The sequence below is a fragment of the Hyperolius riggenbachi genome, chromosome 12 (genome assembly GCF_040937935.1).
Source record: "Hyperolius riggenbachi isolate aHypRig1 chromosome 12, aHypRig1.pri, whole genome shotgun sequence".
Classification (NCBI taxonomy): Eukaryota; Metazoa; Chordata; class Amphibia; order Anura; family Hyperoliidae; genus Hyperolius; species Hyperolius riggenbachi.
Window position 1 is genome coordinate 187118184 of NC_090657.1, and position 15333 is coordinate 187133516.

The 15333-nt window shown below is 44.1% G+C and overlaps 2 protein-coding genes across 3 annotated transcripts in view; one reads left to right on the plus strand and one right to left on the minus strand.

The window, feature by feature from the left end:
• AURKA (aurora kinase A) overlaps nucleotides 1-15333 on the minus strand; it is a 239049-nt gene that overhangs the window by 28332 nt on the left and 195384 nt on the right. The window contains exon 1 of one of the 2 annotated variants that reach the window (XM_068264482.1): nucleotides 3339-3531. The exons of the other annotated variant lie outside the window; for it this stretch is intronic. The gene's annotated coding sequence lies outside the window, so the exon portion shown is untranslated. Of the gene's footprint in view, nucleotides 1-3338; nucleotides 3532-15333 lie in introns of those variants that run through there. 2 annotated transcript variants of the gene reach the window in all.
• The window catches only part of CSTF1 (cleavage stimulation factor subunit 1), a 36521-nt gene continuing 24869 nt past the window's right edge, over nucleotides 3682-15333 (plus strand). The window contains exons 1-4 of the mRNA XM_068264478.1: nucleotides 3682-3723; nucleotides 6774-6965; nucleotides 9167-9444; nucleotides 12422-12619. Of these exons, the coding sequence (XP_068120579.1) occupies nucleotides 6797-6965; nucleotides 9167-9444; nucleotides 12422-12619 (645 nt within the window). The 5' untranslated portion in view covers nucleotides 3682-3723; nucleotides 6774-6796. The remainder of the gene's footprint in view (nucleotides 3724-6773; nucleotides 6966-9166; nucleotides 9445-12421; nucleotides 12620-15333) is intronic.

Sequence of the window (15333 nt, forward strand, 5' to 3'; positions counted from 1 at the left end):
AGACCTTATAACTTGGCTCTTAAAGGAGAGATTCTTAGTGAAAACTGAGTAAAGCATGAAAGGTGAAGTGGCAGAACGCATAGCCTAAAGGCGCGTACACACGCTGTATTTTTACAAACGACAGGTCTGGCAGACTGATGAGACTATTTGACGGATCCATCAAAAACAGTCTCATCAGTCTGCCGACAGCATGTACTCACGTGCAACTGTCGGCAGAACCACTGCAGCCGCGGGAGGGTCTGACGGACCCCTCGTTTGTTAAAATATGGCGTGTGTACGGGGCTTTAGGCTTCTTTTCCACAGGCATCTGAAGACCGATAATTCACGAACTATCAGCTGCTCCCATTCACATGCTTGCCAAGGGCTGTGGACAGGCGTCCTTCCCCGCACAGAGTTTTATCTGAGCAGGGCACCTCAGATGCAGTAAGAGGCAGTTTTTGCCACCAGGTAACACCACTGCATGTTACACGTGAAACTAGTGGCGTTACCAAGCGTTAGGCACTTACTGGAAAGAAAGGGCGGGGTGGTGATTGGGTGGAAAGCAATTTCTCAAATATTTAGGTTCCAGATGTAGCAAACCACGCCGCACCCTATTCAGCCAATCACAACCTTTCATGCTGCAGTGGCTGCTGTGACTGGAGGACTGCTCCCTATGAGGTTTCTTGCTGGATGTCATACATTATGGACCCATTCACACTCGCGAGCTTTTCTCCCACGATTCACAGTTTGCTAATCACTGGCGATCAGCAAAGTGCTGCACAAGTAGTCCTATGGGATTACGCTCACTACAACAACTGTCGTGCATTTGCGAAAAAGCGCTCTTAATTGGGTGGACAGCACCCTCTCAAAATGATAGGTAGTTGGTAAACTATGCTCACCCAATTTGGCCAATCATAGCACTTCCTGCTGTAGAGAGTGCCGTTACCAGCTGGGTCCCCTAAAACAGGGGTCCCCAACCTGGGGGCCGCGGCCCCCTTGGTGGTCCCTGGGCAGTTTTTCTGAGGGGCCGAGTGTACATACTACACTCACAATCGGGGGAAAAAAGGCAGGAGGGGGACTGCCACCGCCACTAACCACGACCCCCAAATCCCCGCCCCCCTCCCCCAGGCCCCAGAGAAAAGTTTGGTCGGTATAGGGGGCCCCGGGCTCAAAAAGGTTGCCCTAAAAGACTAGTGCCGGCAGTGTTCTCCCCAGGCTCTTTTAGCCGGGAGCTCGACCCGGCTAGCATTGGTGAGCACCCAGCTGTCATCGGCGCACCTCCTCCTATGCTGTAAGCATAATTGCTGACAGAAGCACCGGCTCTGCATTCTCTCATCTATCCCCACCCGGCTATTTTTTCATGCCACCCGGCTACTTTTTCATACCACCCGGCTGGAAAAAAATTCTGGGGAGAACACTGGCCGGGAATACTTCTAATGTGCACAGGATAGAGATAGATAGATATAGATAGATAGATAGATATATATTTTTTTTTTTTTTTTTTTTTAGATTACAGCCTCTAAATTTCAGTGCACTGAAGCCAAATCCGGGGACGATCCAGTCATGCTACGCAAATTAAGATGCTGAAGGATGGCTCACCCCGAGCCTCCTCAAAGTCCAGATAATGCTATTCCTCCTCCTAATCATCACAGTTCTGGGGCGTTTGGACACGTAATTTGGGCACCGGACAACAATTTTTCTGCCATTTTGAGCTCCAGCACCCAAATTAGTCACTGAGCCCTGGTATAACCGTATACATTGCAGCCTATGGCAGCGCTTAAAGAGAACCTGTACTGAGTAAAAATATTTAAAATAAACACATGAGGTAACTTCAAATGAACATTGCATAGTTACCTTGCCATCAGTTCCTCTCAGAAGTTCATCATTTTCTTCTGACAATAATTCCTTCCAGTTCTGACAATATTTTGTCAGATCTGAAATATATCAGTTGCTGTCAGTAAAATATCAGTTGCTGTCAGTTATAGCTGAGAGGAAAACTGATGTACCAGGTAATGTCCATGTTTCCCTATGGCTCAAGTGGGCGATGTTACAGTTTAACTGTGTGCTGACCAGAAAGCTGTTATGGGTAATGGCCATTTTTTAAAATGGACGGAAAATTCTCTTGATCAGTGAACAAATAGGACACGGGACAGGAGAAAGACACTGAGGAGTAGACTACATGGAAGGTAAGTATGACTTGTGTATGCTGATTTTGACTTAATTTTCAGTTCAGGTTTTCTTTAAGGAGTGGGCCAGGAACAGTGATGGTAAAGCAAGCGGGCGGGTTGGGGAGGGACGAAATCTGCAGGGGACTCTGCCTACATACTAAAGGGGATCTGGCTACCCCCACAAAATATAAGACCTCCCTGAACATAAGCCCTTGCACATTTTGAAAGAAAAGTTAATATAACTGTCTTATTTTTGGGGAAACAGTACTTGCAAACACAAATACAAAGTACATTTTTAACATAAAATTAGCCATTTTACTTTTCTCCTATGTTGCGGTCACTTACAGTAGGTAGAAACATCAGTTTTGGACTAGTCCCATCTCCTCCTGGGTTATTCTCAGCAAGGCTTTCATGTAGGGTGGCCATCCGTCCAGATTTAGGACGGACGGTCCGGTTTTTGGACTAGTGGTCCTCCGTCCGGCACAAGGCCAGGACGGACGGCCATTTGTCCTTTTTGGCCAGCAGCCGCCTTCCCCCACCCGATCTCCATCTCCCCTGCTCCCCAACACACAGTGACGTGACTGACGTCACACGTAAGCCGCCTACTTTCATGCTTCATAAAGACATTCCTTGAAAAGGATTTATACAATGATGCTGGCCAGCCTCATTTGCTGCACACTTTTTTGGCAGTTGGACAAAGTAACTGCTATTCACTAAGTGCTTTTGAAAATAAACAAATCCCTGAGAATACCCCATGATAAGATGGGCTAGTCCAAAACCTGTCAGTTCTGTCAAATTTCTACTACCTACTGTAAGTGACAGCAACATAGGAGAAAAGGAGGTCATTTTACTCTGGAAGGAACACTTATCTGTATGTGTTTGCAGGAATTTAAATGTTCACCATAGTTGTCCTTTAAAATTCGCTTCAGGATCACTTTAATTGTATGAGCAATGGCATACTTGAGATAACATTATTAAGACCAGGGGGTACTAGCAAACACGATACTTACCAACATAACGCTAAGAACCACAGCCATAACAGGCCCTTAATACAGCCTATTACATCCCCCCCTTCTTTCTATATCACATACCCCCTCTGCTCACCGAATACACACAGCAGGACACTGTACTCAATGAAGTCTCCTTGCACATGTCCCCCACACACTCATGCACCAGCCCCCCTGCACTTACACGGGTGAGGGGAATCCAGGCCTGGGAAGCGGAGATCTGCCTGATGCCTCTCGGATTCCTATCCACCAACTGCCCGACTTCCCCCCTCCGCGATTCAAACCGCCCGCTAACAAGGCGCTTTAATAGACCCAAGCGCCGATTGGCTGCGGCTCCCTGAAAGGCCGCTTCTCAATGGCTGGTGGGGAGAAAAACCGTTGTGACTCAGGACGGAGACGTCCGACGTCACTGCGCCGGAGGCGGGCAGACGCCAGACAGCAGCAAATACAGGCAGGTGGGCGTTCCGCAGAAGGCGCACGCGCTTGGATGGATAATAGGTCGTTGCTCGTCGCACAGTGGTGACGTCTACACCGTTTCCCAGTCGCCATCAGCAGCAATTCTGACACGGGTGAGTGTTATACCGTGCCTGGGGAGCAGATACATAAGCAGCCAATCGGCTTGTCTCACCTATTTCTCAATCTGGGAGGATAGCGTGAGGCTGATTGGCTCATAGGATGCAATAATTATATTTGAGCAGTTTGATGTATACTGAGGTGCTGTATAGAGAATGGACTCTATTCACAAAACCATGTGCGGTAACTCTTTTTTGGGTGAAAAATTACCTCCAGTAATAATTCACTGAAAATAGTGAGTATTCACTAAAAATGTACCAAGTGTGATGAATGTTTGATAAAAGTGTGATAAAACAGGTGATAAAACTGTCAGTAATATGTACGGAAATAAAGCTTTTTTGACCACTGTAGGGCAGCCCATATACTTGCCACCCATTACACAGAGACTACCCAGGAAAGCCTGTCACATTTAAAGTGGGACCTCAATTCTTGCACAGGACATAAGAAAAACATATAGAAATGCACCCTGTATGTATATAATTTAGCCTGTCTAATTCCCCCTCATCTGTGAATAATCACAACTGTAATTTTGGCTCTCAGCTGTGCCAGCTGGCTGCCTCAGCAGAGCAGCTAATGCATAAACACAGGATGTTAACCCTATGTCTGCTTCCATGAAAGCAGGAAGTACATACACTGGAGATTTTTTTTTGCCGGATTTGTATCAGCTGTAACAGAAATGTTTTTCTTTAAAGGTAATTATGCTGTTGCTTATCTTTTAGAGCAGAGATGAATTTCCTCCTCGCCATCTATAACATCATCTAAAAGACTGTACAAGGTCTGAAAGTGCGCCTTGAGATTAGACACTCGTCTTTTCTGCCTTCTATGTAAAATTGACATAAACTCGAGCAAACAAAGCTCAAAAGGCTCCATCCTGAAGGCCAAAAGCAGAGAAGTGATAATTATCACCATTTGTGGGTGATAAAAAAAATCCTTAAAGAGACACTGGCCTCAATTCACGGAGCATTATCAAACGTTTATCAAACACTTTATCAAACGTTTGATAATTTACCTCATGGGTAAAATCTCATTTTGAATTCACTAAGGTGTTATATATTTGTTGAACGTTTTATCGGTAAAACATTCGATAAATATATAACACCTTAGTGAATTTAAAATGAGATTTTACCTATGAGGTAAATTATCAAACGTTTGATAAAGTGTTTGATAAACGTTTGATAAAGCTCCGTGAATTGAGGCCACTGAAGCAAAAAAAAAAAAAAAAAAAATATATATATATATATATATATATATATATATATATATATATTATAATGAATTGGTTGTGTACTATGAATAATTACTAGAAGATTAGCAGCAAAGAAAATATTCTCATATTTTTCTTTTCAGGTATATAGTGTTTTTTCTAACATTGCATCACTCTATAATATGTGCAGATTACACAACACTCAGCATTCAAAATGAGTCTTTCAGAGCAGTCTGTGAAGTAATGAACTCTCCTCTAGCAGAGAAAAAGTGAACAGTTCAATTACAGTTGAGATAATAAAAGTCAGAAAACAGCCCTCTCCACGACTAGTTAGTCGGAGAGCTTAATGGCTTTTTTGCATAGAGATAACAACTGGAGTTTCTCAACTCCTCCTGTACTGGAAACAATTAGACTGATGTATCTGATCTTAATGTTTTTTTTCTTAGCTGTACTACACATACAAATCATAATATCATTTTTTTTTTTCGCTTCAGTGTCTCTTTAATTAACACCAACTTTTCAATTGAGAATCTCAAATTGGAGATAAAATTTGAGGTAATTACCACACTTTTACCGCATGAGGTAATTAAGGGAGAAAAAAATAGTGAATTTTTGAAAATGGAGATATTTTGGTCTGTGTTTATCACTACCTAATTTAACTCATGCGGTAACTCATTGTGAATAGAGCCCAATGTCAGTGTTGCACGCTAAAAGGTGGACCTGAACTCAGAACTTAGTCTCGGATATAAAAGATAAGCAACAGCATAACAACCTTCGAAGTTACAGCTTATACAAATACTGCAATACATCTGCAGTGTGTCTACTTACTGCTTTTATGGAAGCAGAGAAATTAACATCCTGTGTTTACCAATTAGCTGCACTGCCTTGGCAAGGGGGAATTAGTGAGGCTAAACTCTCCAAATAAGTACAATGTGGATTTCCCTGTCTTTTCCTTCAGTCCTGTGCAAGAATTCAGGTCCACTTTAACATCTTAAAAATCTATAAAAGATAGAACAATTTGGTCCACTGTAATTACCCCTTCCCCCTCCTCATCAAAAAGGGCAGCTCCAGTAGCCAGGTAGCTGAACCTACCTGGCTGTATGATTGAGGGATATGAAGGCTGATATTTATTTCCTCTGTCAGCCCTGTGACTCAGCTGAGTTGCGGGCCACTGCCCAAGTGCAGTTCAAGCCGCGCGCACCCAAAGACTGAAACTGCACCTGTGCAGAATGCTCTGACCATGGAATTAGGAGTTTGTGCAGCTGGGACAGCGCATGCACATTGGCCTGCAACCTGGCTGGATCATGGTCCTCACTCTGGCACAACAGAGGGGACCAGAGTGACAAAGAGGGAGCAGACAGACCATGGGGCTGGAGGAAGCTGCAGGTAAGTATTAATCCTTTGGCGCTAGTCTAGTTTAGGGTACCTAACAGGAAACCTCATAGGAAATTTGTGCTACCATGACTGGGTAGACAGCACTCACCCGATCTGCTAGGTATCAGATCTGTTTCTGCATAGTCTGAGTCGGTGGTTTCATAAACTGAGGAATCTGAGTGCGATCGTTTTTTTCTACCGACTACACAGCCCTTGTTACACGCTAAATTAAACAAATACGAGGCGGCCCAAAAAAAAATCTCCCTCTGCTGAGAATTCAGCGTGTGTACAGCCGCCCCAAATACTCCTTGGCACCCAGGTGAGCAATCTGCCCAGATGGAGTGATTAAGCCAAATGCTGGCCAAGGGCATTGCTTTCTCTACTCGCCCCACGTATTCTGACACTTCTTGTGCGAATTTACTTTACATTGACACTGTATAATTAAAGCTGTTGTGGTTTATTTTGCAGACTCTGGTTACTCTCCTGCTGCGATGTACAGATACAAGATCACGCTTAAGGATCGCCACCAGCTGTACAAGCTCATTGTCAGCCAGCTACTCTACGATGGGCACATCAACCTTGCCAACGGGCTGATCAATGAGCTAAAACTCACCTCCGGTTGCGCCCCCTCCGAACAGCTCTTGCATCTTATCAAAGTGGGTGAGTAACTAGCAATCCCCTGTGAATGACTGAAACTATGTATACACACTTGGCTTATTTGTTGCCCTAGATGATCATTTTGATCCTTTTTATATATTGCTTAGTTTTACTGTTTTAGGGTGTTATGCAATCTACCACACATCCCTACAATGCTCTGCCAGCATTTTGTGCTTGCTTTAAACCCTCCACTCACACAGATGAGGAAACGGCAACGATTGGGTGAAAGGATGCGCTTTGAACCATATAATCATTGGGCCAGAGTTCCATACCTTTGCCATAAAATACCTGCAATGGATATAATGTAGAGTGTCTTATTGCTGTCCACTGCAATAATGTATGTTCTGCACATATCCACAGTTCCATATACCCCAGGCACACTGCTGCAGCTGATGTGAACTCTGATACAGGAACTTGCTTTTGTGCTGTATTCAGTTTCCTGGTCTGTCTCTGGCCATCCAGAAAACCATTAAAGCAAACCTGACGTGAAGAAACTCCCTTCATGGCTGATAATTGCCTAAGTAGAGGGAAAGCTCTGGATAGTACAGGGCCTTACCAGTCTTCCGTTTTGGCTTATTGTTGCAGCATCTTTGTCGCTATTCCACAGGTGTTTGAAACTACTCAGGCATTCTTTGGCACTATTGCATAACCAAGTAGTTCTGAGGATGAGCCCATCCCTACTGTGCATGTGCAAGTTTGGAACCCTGCATACGCAGTTCTGAAGATTGCCCAAGGAGTCAGGTTAAAAGAGCGCCATGCGGCCGAGGACATCTTGGCGCCGCCGTAGGCCGTAATGTGAATTACAGCTATAGCGACGGCAAAAGCCTGAGCCCAAATTATGATAAAAGCAGCGCAATGTGCAGCCAGCAATAGCTGGGAGCCAAATTGCATCATACCCCCATTGTACGGCGCATTGGAGGGGTAATTGTAATTAACACCACCGAGCTATTGGCCACAGCATGGTGAGCCGTTTTTCGGCTTCAGCCTGCGCCCAAATTTCCCTGTGTTCTTTTTACATTTATGCATTTGACCAAGCATTTTAAATAGCTATAACCCGGTTTATAACATGTGCAGCAAGGTGGTGTAATGGTTAGCACTCTCGCCTTGCAGCGTTGGGACCCCGGTTCGAATCCCAGCCAGGTCAACATCTGCAAGGAGCTCTGCAACAAGCTCTTATCTAAGGGTCATTGTAAGATCCAGGTAGACATGGGACTTATGGTACGTACACACCTGCGATAATGATCGTTCGTTAGGAACGATAGTTCCGCGACGAACGATAGTTAGCAGAGCAGTAAATGCAAATTAGGCAACTGAGAATGTAGTGCAGCGATTGTTATTGCAGAAACGAACGTTCAGTGAAGAATGGTTCCGTGCGCACATGGATATGACGTAATTAATGTTTTACAAAACATTTTAATTAACAGCAAGACTGATGTTTTGTTTTTTTGTTTTTTCAAAATTCTCACAGAACGATCGTTACCAAACACAATACATTGGAAATACGTAGGTTCCAGCTATATGCGCATTACATTCTGTACCGATCGTTCTCGCGCGATTGCTGTACACACACCTTTCTTTAACAGCGATGATCGCGCGATAGGATCCAACTTGTTGGAAAATTCGCTCGTGCAATGATTGCACTTTCCTCGCTCTCCTTAACGATCGCTTCTGATTGCGACGGAAAGAACTTTATGCAATTGTCGGACGAGCAATCGTTAATTGGTGTTTACGAACGATCGTTATCGCAAGTGTGTACGCAGCATTAATCTCTGACTACAGCAGATTGAATGTTAGAGTTTTGAGCAGTTAGGCCTCTTTCACACGGGAGGCTGAACTGCAGGCTTGTTGGGCAGTTTGGCCTCTTGGCTGCAACCCGTGAGCGCCATTCAGGTGCAATTAAAATGCCGCCAAATGTTAGCCTTTGTTATACCACGCGTGTCAGTGTTGAGGCGCAGTGGTGTTACTGCCTGGCAGAGAACCACAACATGTCACATCTAGGCATGGCTGTTGCCACGCTCAGATGTGACTCCATGGGGGATGGGGCGTATGTGAAGCGCAGTACTGAGCGCTAACAAGCGCGAGCAGCTGACGGGCAGTACATTTCTCCGCCTTCAGCTGCTCGTATAGAAAGGGCCTTACTGTATTAGAATAACTTGTGCAATGTATACATGTGTTTTTAGTGATCTTGTATTTGCTGCTTTCAGGTATGGAGAATGACGATAGTGCGGTTCAGTATGCCATAGGGCGCTCGGACACGGTGGCCCCAGGGACTGGCATTGACCTGGAGTTTGATGCTGATGTACAGACTATGTCTCCGGAAGCCTCAGAGTATGAGACCTGCTATGTCACCTCCCACAAGGGGCCGTGTCGCGTGGCTACTTACAGCCGAGATGGGCAGCTGATCGCCACTGGCTCTGCTGACGCCTCTATCAAGATCCTGGACACGGAACGGATGCTCGCCAAGAGTGCCATGCCTATAGAGGTAAACCACATCACCAGACCCACCGACCGCTGAAGTGAATAACATTAGCATTTTTATGAAGCACCAACATACTCTGTGGTGTTGTACAGAGTAAGAAACAAACTTGGGGTACATAATACAGACTATAGGCAGTAGTATATAATACAGAATTGGTAGACAGTAACTATAGTGACAAATGTAACATGATGATCATAATGTATGACCACTTCTAAGACACTAAATTGGCTGCTGTTGAGGCATGGCATTTATAAGGCAGCAAGTTAAACTGATACTTAAAGGGAACCTTAACTGAACGGGGGGGGTAAAGAGTTTCACTTACCTGGGGCTATTACCAGCCCCCTGCAGCAGTCCTGTGCCCTCGGAGCCGCTCTGGAATCCTCCGGTCCCCCGCTGTCACTTAGTTTGATTTTTGACGACTCACCAGTCGGCCGGCCGCCATGTGTATTATTGGACGCATTCCCTACTGCTGTTGCCACATATCTACGCGTGCGGAATGCGGCAACGCATATCTTTGTACGCGTTGCGCTATCTTTGTACAGCGCTAATTGCAGTAGGGAATGCATCCAATAATAGGCATGCCGGCCGGCCGACTGGTGATTCGTCAAAAACGAAACTAAGTGACAGCGGGGGACCGGAGGATTCCAGAGCGGCTCCGAGGGCACAGGACTGCTGCAGGGGGCTGGTAATAGCCCCAGGTAAGTGAAACTCTTTACCCCCCTGTTCAGTTAAGGTTCCCTTTAAAGTGACCCAGAGACGAAGCACCCTTATGTATTTTACCATATATATCAGTGGGAACATTAGAGAAAACACCTACACTGCTCTTTGTTCCATCCTTAACTGCTCAGCCTACTTGTTATCAGCCCTGGTAAAATCCCCGACTGAGCATTCAGTCTGGCTTTGCTCAGGAATTATTATAGCTGAGTCTGTCTTCTCTGTCTTTTTATGCCCAAGCCTGACCCCTTCTGGCTCCGCTATAATGACTCCTGAGCAAAGCTAGACTGAATGCTCAGTCAGGGATTTTATCAGGGCTGGTAACAAGCAGGCTGAGCAGTGAAAAATGAAATAAAGAGCAGGGTAGGTGTTTTCTCTAATGTTCCCACTGATATATATGGTAACATACATGAGGGTGCTTAGTCTCTGGTTCACTTTAAAGTGTACCCGAGCCAAAACTCGTGTACAAATTGAGATGCTTTCAAAGTATACAATAGGAGATAGCTACAGGCCCTACAACTGCTAGTGTGCCTGGGTGGAATAGATATTTCCCTTAGATGTCCGGAGGACCTGGTCGGGTGGAATTACACGTTCCCAATGCGTGCTCAAAACTTGAGAAAAACACTAAGTATACAGTCCATGAAGAGAAGAAAAACAGTTTGGCACTTGCATTCCACGTGTAAAAAAGCTTTAATAATTCTGGCTTATGAGAATCCTCTCAATGCAAGCATAACAATGTTTCTTAAAAATCCTACCCGATCCTTATAGTGCTGTGGGGTGAAGTGGGGGCGGTGTTTGGCCTGACGACCTTTTCGCTCTCTGCACGGTGCAGAGATGGTATACATTGAGAAGAAGAGGGAAGCCTCATGATCCTATAGAGGCTTTCCTCTAGTACTGCACTATTTTAGGAAAAAAATGAATTATTTTTTTTTTCTGTCAAATAGCGATTTCGATTTTCTTTTCACGATTTTCTTTAAATCAAGCTTTAGCATTAAATTCAGAATGTACAGTAACATTTACAAACATGCATTGACAGAAAATGACATCATACTATGAAATTGATGTTGAGATGGTATGATGGCATTTTCTGTCATGTTTATAAATGTTACTGCATTGTGAATTTATCAAAACAAATAGCAGCTATTAATAAATGCAGAGCTGAGTACCACATCAGATTCTGGGCAGTGGGTGGTGATCCAAGTTGTTTGCGCTACAGGATAGTGGAGAGATAACAGATCCTGGGCAGTGTACAGTACACTGTGTGACCACAGGAGACGGTGCAGTGTGCAGAACAGGAGTGCCTGATGTGCTGATCCCACTCCTCCACAAGCAATGTGCTGGCCGCATTACATTACTTACTACCGCTCTGACTCCTTCCGGCCGGAAGGAGGAAGCGTGCTACGTGGCCAACACAAACAGTTTTACACATGGAACGCTTAAAATAGTACACGCATAAAATTGGACGCATGAAAAAAAATCGCCACTTTGACTATTAGGAAATCGTCTTGCCGCAAATCGTGATATCGATTTTAAAACTATATATCGTGCAGCCCTACTTTCCTCCCAGCTCTGGTTTCCTTCCTTACTGAGTGCAGCCCCCCAGAAGATTAGCGACAAGGCGTTGTCGCTAATCACATCAGGGCAGTACAGCTCCTCTCCCTGCATCATGGCCGTGCAGTAGCAGCTTGAGCCCGCCCGCACATGTGCAGTAAGCTGGCGCTGCGGGCTCCATGCTACAGTGCATGCGCTGCCATGCTCGCGTGTCTATTGTGCGGCCACGCTAAAAGAAGAGGATCTGCAAGGCCCCGATGTGGAGAGGGGCCGCGCTCAGCAATGGGTAACTTTGGACCTCCAAGGGAAGCCTCAATAGGATACTTAGGCTTCCCAGGATCGCCTGAAGCCAGCTTAACAAAAGCTGCTGAGTTTATAGAAACTCCTGTTTTGAAGTGTTTTGAAAGGCATTTTTAAAGCGTTTGAATGAGTTTTTACGTTTCAAAACGTGTAAAAAACGCATGCGTTTCTATGCGCTTTTATAAACGCACCAGTGGGCTCAGGCCCTAAATGTTTTGTGTGATCTGACTGGGTTAGAGAGGTTGTTGCATCCTGAGATTTACTGGGACAGACATTACAGACTTAAACGACATTATGGGACAGACCCACGATAAATCCTTTACAGTAGTGGCCATTGGTGTCTCTTTCTGCTTTGGATTCATTTCATAATTTGCATTGAATAATATTAGTAAACTAGCACTACTCTTTCTAACAGGTGATGATGAATGAGACAGCCCAGCAGAACATGGAGAACCACCCAGTCATCCGGACCTTGTATGACCACGTGGATGAGGTCACCTGCCTGGCTTTCCACCCAACTGAGCAGATCCTGGCCTCGGGGTCCAAAGACTACACCATGAAACTGTTCGATTACTCCAAGCCATCAGCCAAGAGGGCCTTCAAATACATACAGGTCAGCGAAATCCCTTCACACGGATGTATACCAATAGAATGGTCAACAAAATGTTACAGTACCTTAAAGCATAATTGTCTGACATAAAAGTAAAAATCAATTACTTATTTTTTCTGGTAAACCAGTAATAAGGATGCTAACCAGGCAATCCAAAAGTTAAAAAACACTCTCACTTTCCCTGGTGCCTCCATGTCGGCATACTCTATGGGTTAGCTCCGCCCCTATAGGACCAATTAACCACTTGAAGACCTAGGGCTTTCTACCCCTTAAGGACCGGCCACTTTTTTTCCATTCAGACCACTGCAGCTTTCACGGTTTATTGCTCGCTCATACAACCTACCACCTAAATGAATTTTGTCTCCTTTTCTTGTCACTAATAAAGCTTTCTTTTGGTGCTATTTGATTGCTCCTGCGATTTTTACTTTTTATTATATTCATCAAAAAAGACATGAATTTTGGCAAAAAAATGATTTTTTTAACTTTCTGTGCTGACATTTTTCAAATAAAGTAAAATTTCTGTATACATGCAGCGCGAAAAATGTGGACAAACATGTTTTTGATAAAAAAAAACCCATTCAGTGTATATTTATTGGTTTGGGTAAAAGTTTTATAGCGTTTACAAACTATGGTGCAAAAAGTGAATTTTCCCATTTTCAAGCATCTCTGACTTTTCTGACCCCCTGTCATGTTTCATGAGGGACTAGAATTCCAGGATAGTATAAATACCCCCCAAATGACCCCATTTTGGAAAGAAGACATCCCAAAGTATTCACTGAGAGGCATAGTGAGTTCATAGAAGATATTATTTTTTGTCACAAGTAAGCGGAAAATGACACTTTGTGAGAAAAAAAAAAAAAAAAAAAAGTTTCCATTTCTTCTAACTTGCGACAAAAAAAAATGAAATCTGCCACGGACTCACCATGCCCCTCTCTGAATACCTTGAAGGGTCTACTTTCCAAAATGGGGTCATTTGTGGGGTGTGTTTACTGTCCTGACATTTTGGTGGGTGCTAAATTGTAAGCACCCCTGTAAAGCCTAAAGGTGCTCATTGGACTTTGGACCCCTTAGCGCAGTTAGGCTGCAAAAAAGTGCCACACATGTGGTATTGCCGTACTCAGGAGAAGTAGTATAATGTGTTTTGGGGTGTATTTTTACACATACCCATGCTGGGTGGGAGAAATATCTCTGTAAATGACAATTTGTTAATTTTTATAACACACAATTGTCCATTTACAGAGATCTTTCTCCCACTCAGCATGGGTATGTGTAAAAATACACCACAAAACACATTGTACTACTTCTCCTGAGTACGGCGATACCACATGTGTGGCACTTTTTTTTGCACCCTAACTGCGCTAAAGGGCCCAAAGTCCAATGAGTACCTTTAGGATTTCACAGGTCATTTTGAGAAATTTCGTTTCAAGACTACTCCTAACGGTTTAGGGCCCCTAAAATGCCAGGGCAGTATAGGAACCCCACAAATGACCCCATTTTAGAAAGAAGACACCCCAAAGTATTCCGTTAGGAGTATGGTGAGTTCATAGAAGATTTTATTTTTTGTCAAAAGTTAGCGGAAAATGACACTTTGTGAAAAAACACAATTAAAATCAATTTCCGCTAACTTGTGACAAAAAATAAAATCTTCTATGAACTCGCCATACTACTAACGGAATACCTTGGGGTGTCTTCTTTCTAAAATGGGGTCATTTGTGGGGTTCCTATACTGCCCTGGCATTTTAGGGGCCCTAAACCGTGAGGAGTAGTCTTGAAACGAAATTTCTCAAAATGACCTGTGAAATCCTAAAGGTACTCATTGGACTTTGGGCCCTTTAGCGCAGTTAGGGTGCAAAAAAGTGCCACACATGTGGTATCGCCATACTCGGGAGAAGTAGTACAATGTGTTTTGGGGTGTATTTTTACACATACCCATGCTGGGTGGGAGAAATACCTCTGTAAATGGACAATTGTGTGTAAAAAAAATCAAAAGATTGTCATTTACAGAGGTATTTCTCCCACCCAGCATGGGTATGTGTAAAAATACACCCCAAAACACATTATACTACTTCTCCCGAGTACGGCGATACCACATGTGTGGCACTTTTTTGCACCCTAACTGCACTAAGGGGCCCAAAGTCCAATGAGTAACTTTAGGATTTCACAGGTCATTTTTGTTTCAAGACTACTCCTCGCGGTTTAGGGCCCCTAAAATGCCAGGGCAGTATAGGAACCCCACTAATGACCCCATTTTAGAAAGAAGACACCCCAAGGTATTCCGTTAGGAGTATGGTGAGTTCATAGAAGTTTTTATTTTTTTGTCACAAGTTAGCGGACATTGATTTTAATAGTTTTTTTTCACAAAGTGTCATTTTCCGCTAACTTGTGACAAAAAATAAAATCTTCGATGAGCTCACCATACTCCGTACGGAATACCTTTGGGTGTCTTCTTTCTAGAATGGGGTCATTTGTGGGGTTCCTATACTGCCCTGGCATTTTAGGGGCCCTAAACCGTGAGGAGTAGTCTTGAAACCAAATGTCGCAAAATGACCTGTGAAATCCTAAAGGTACTTATTGGACTTTGGGCCCCTTAGCGTACTTAGGGTGTAAAAAAGTGCCACACATGTGGTACCGCCGTACTCAGGAGAAGTAGTATAATGCGTTTTGGGGTGTATTTTTACACATACCCATGCTAAGTGGGAGAAATATCTCTGCAAATG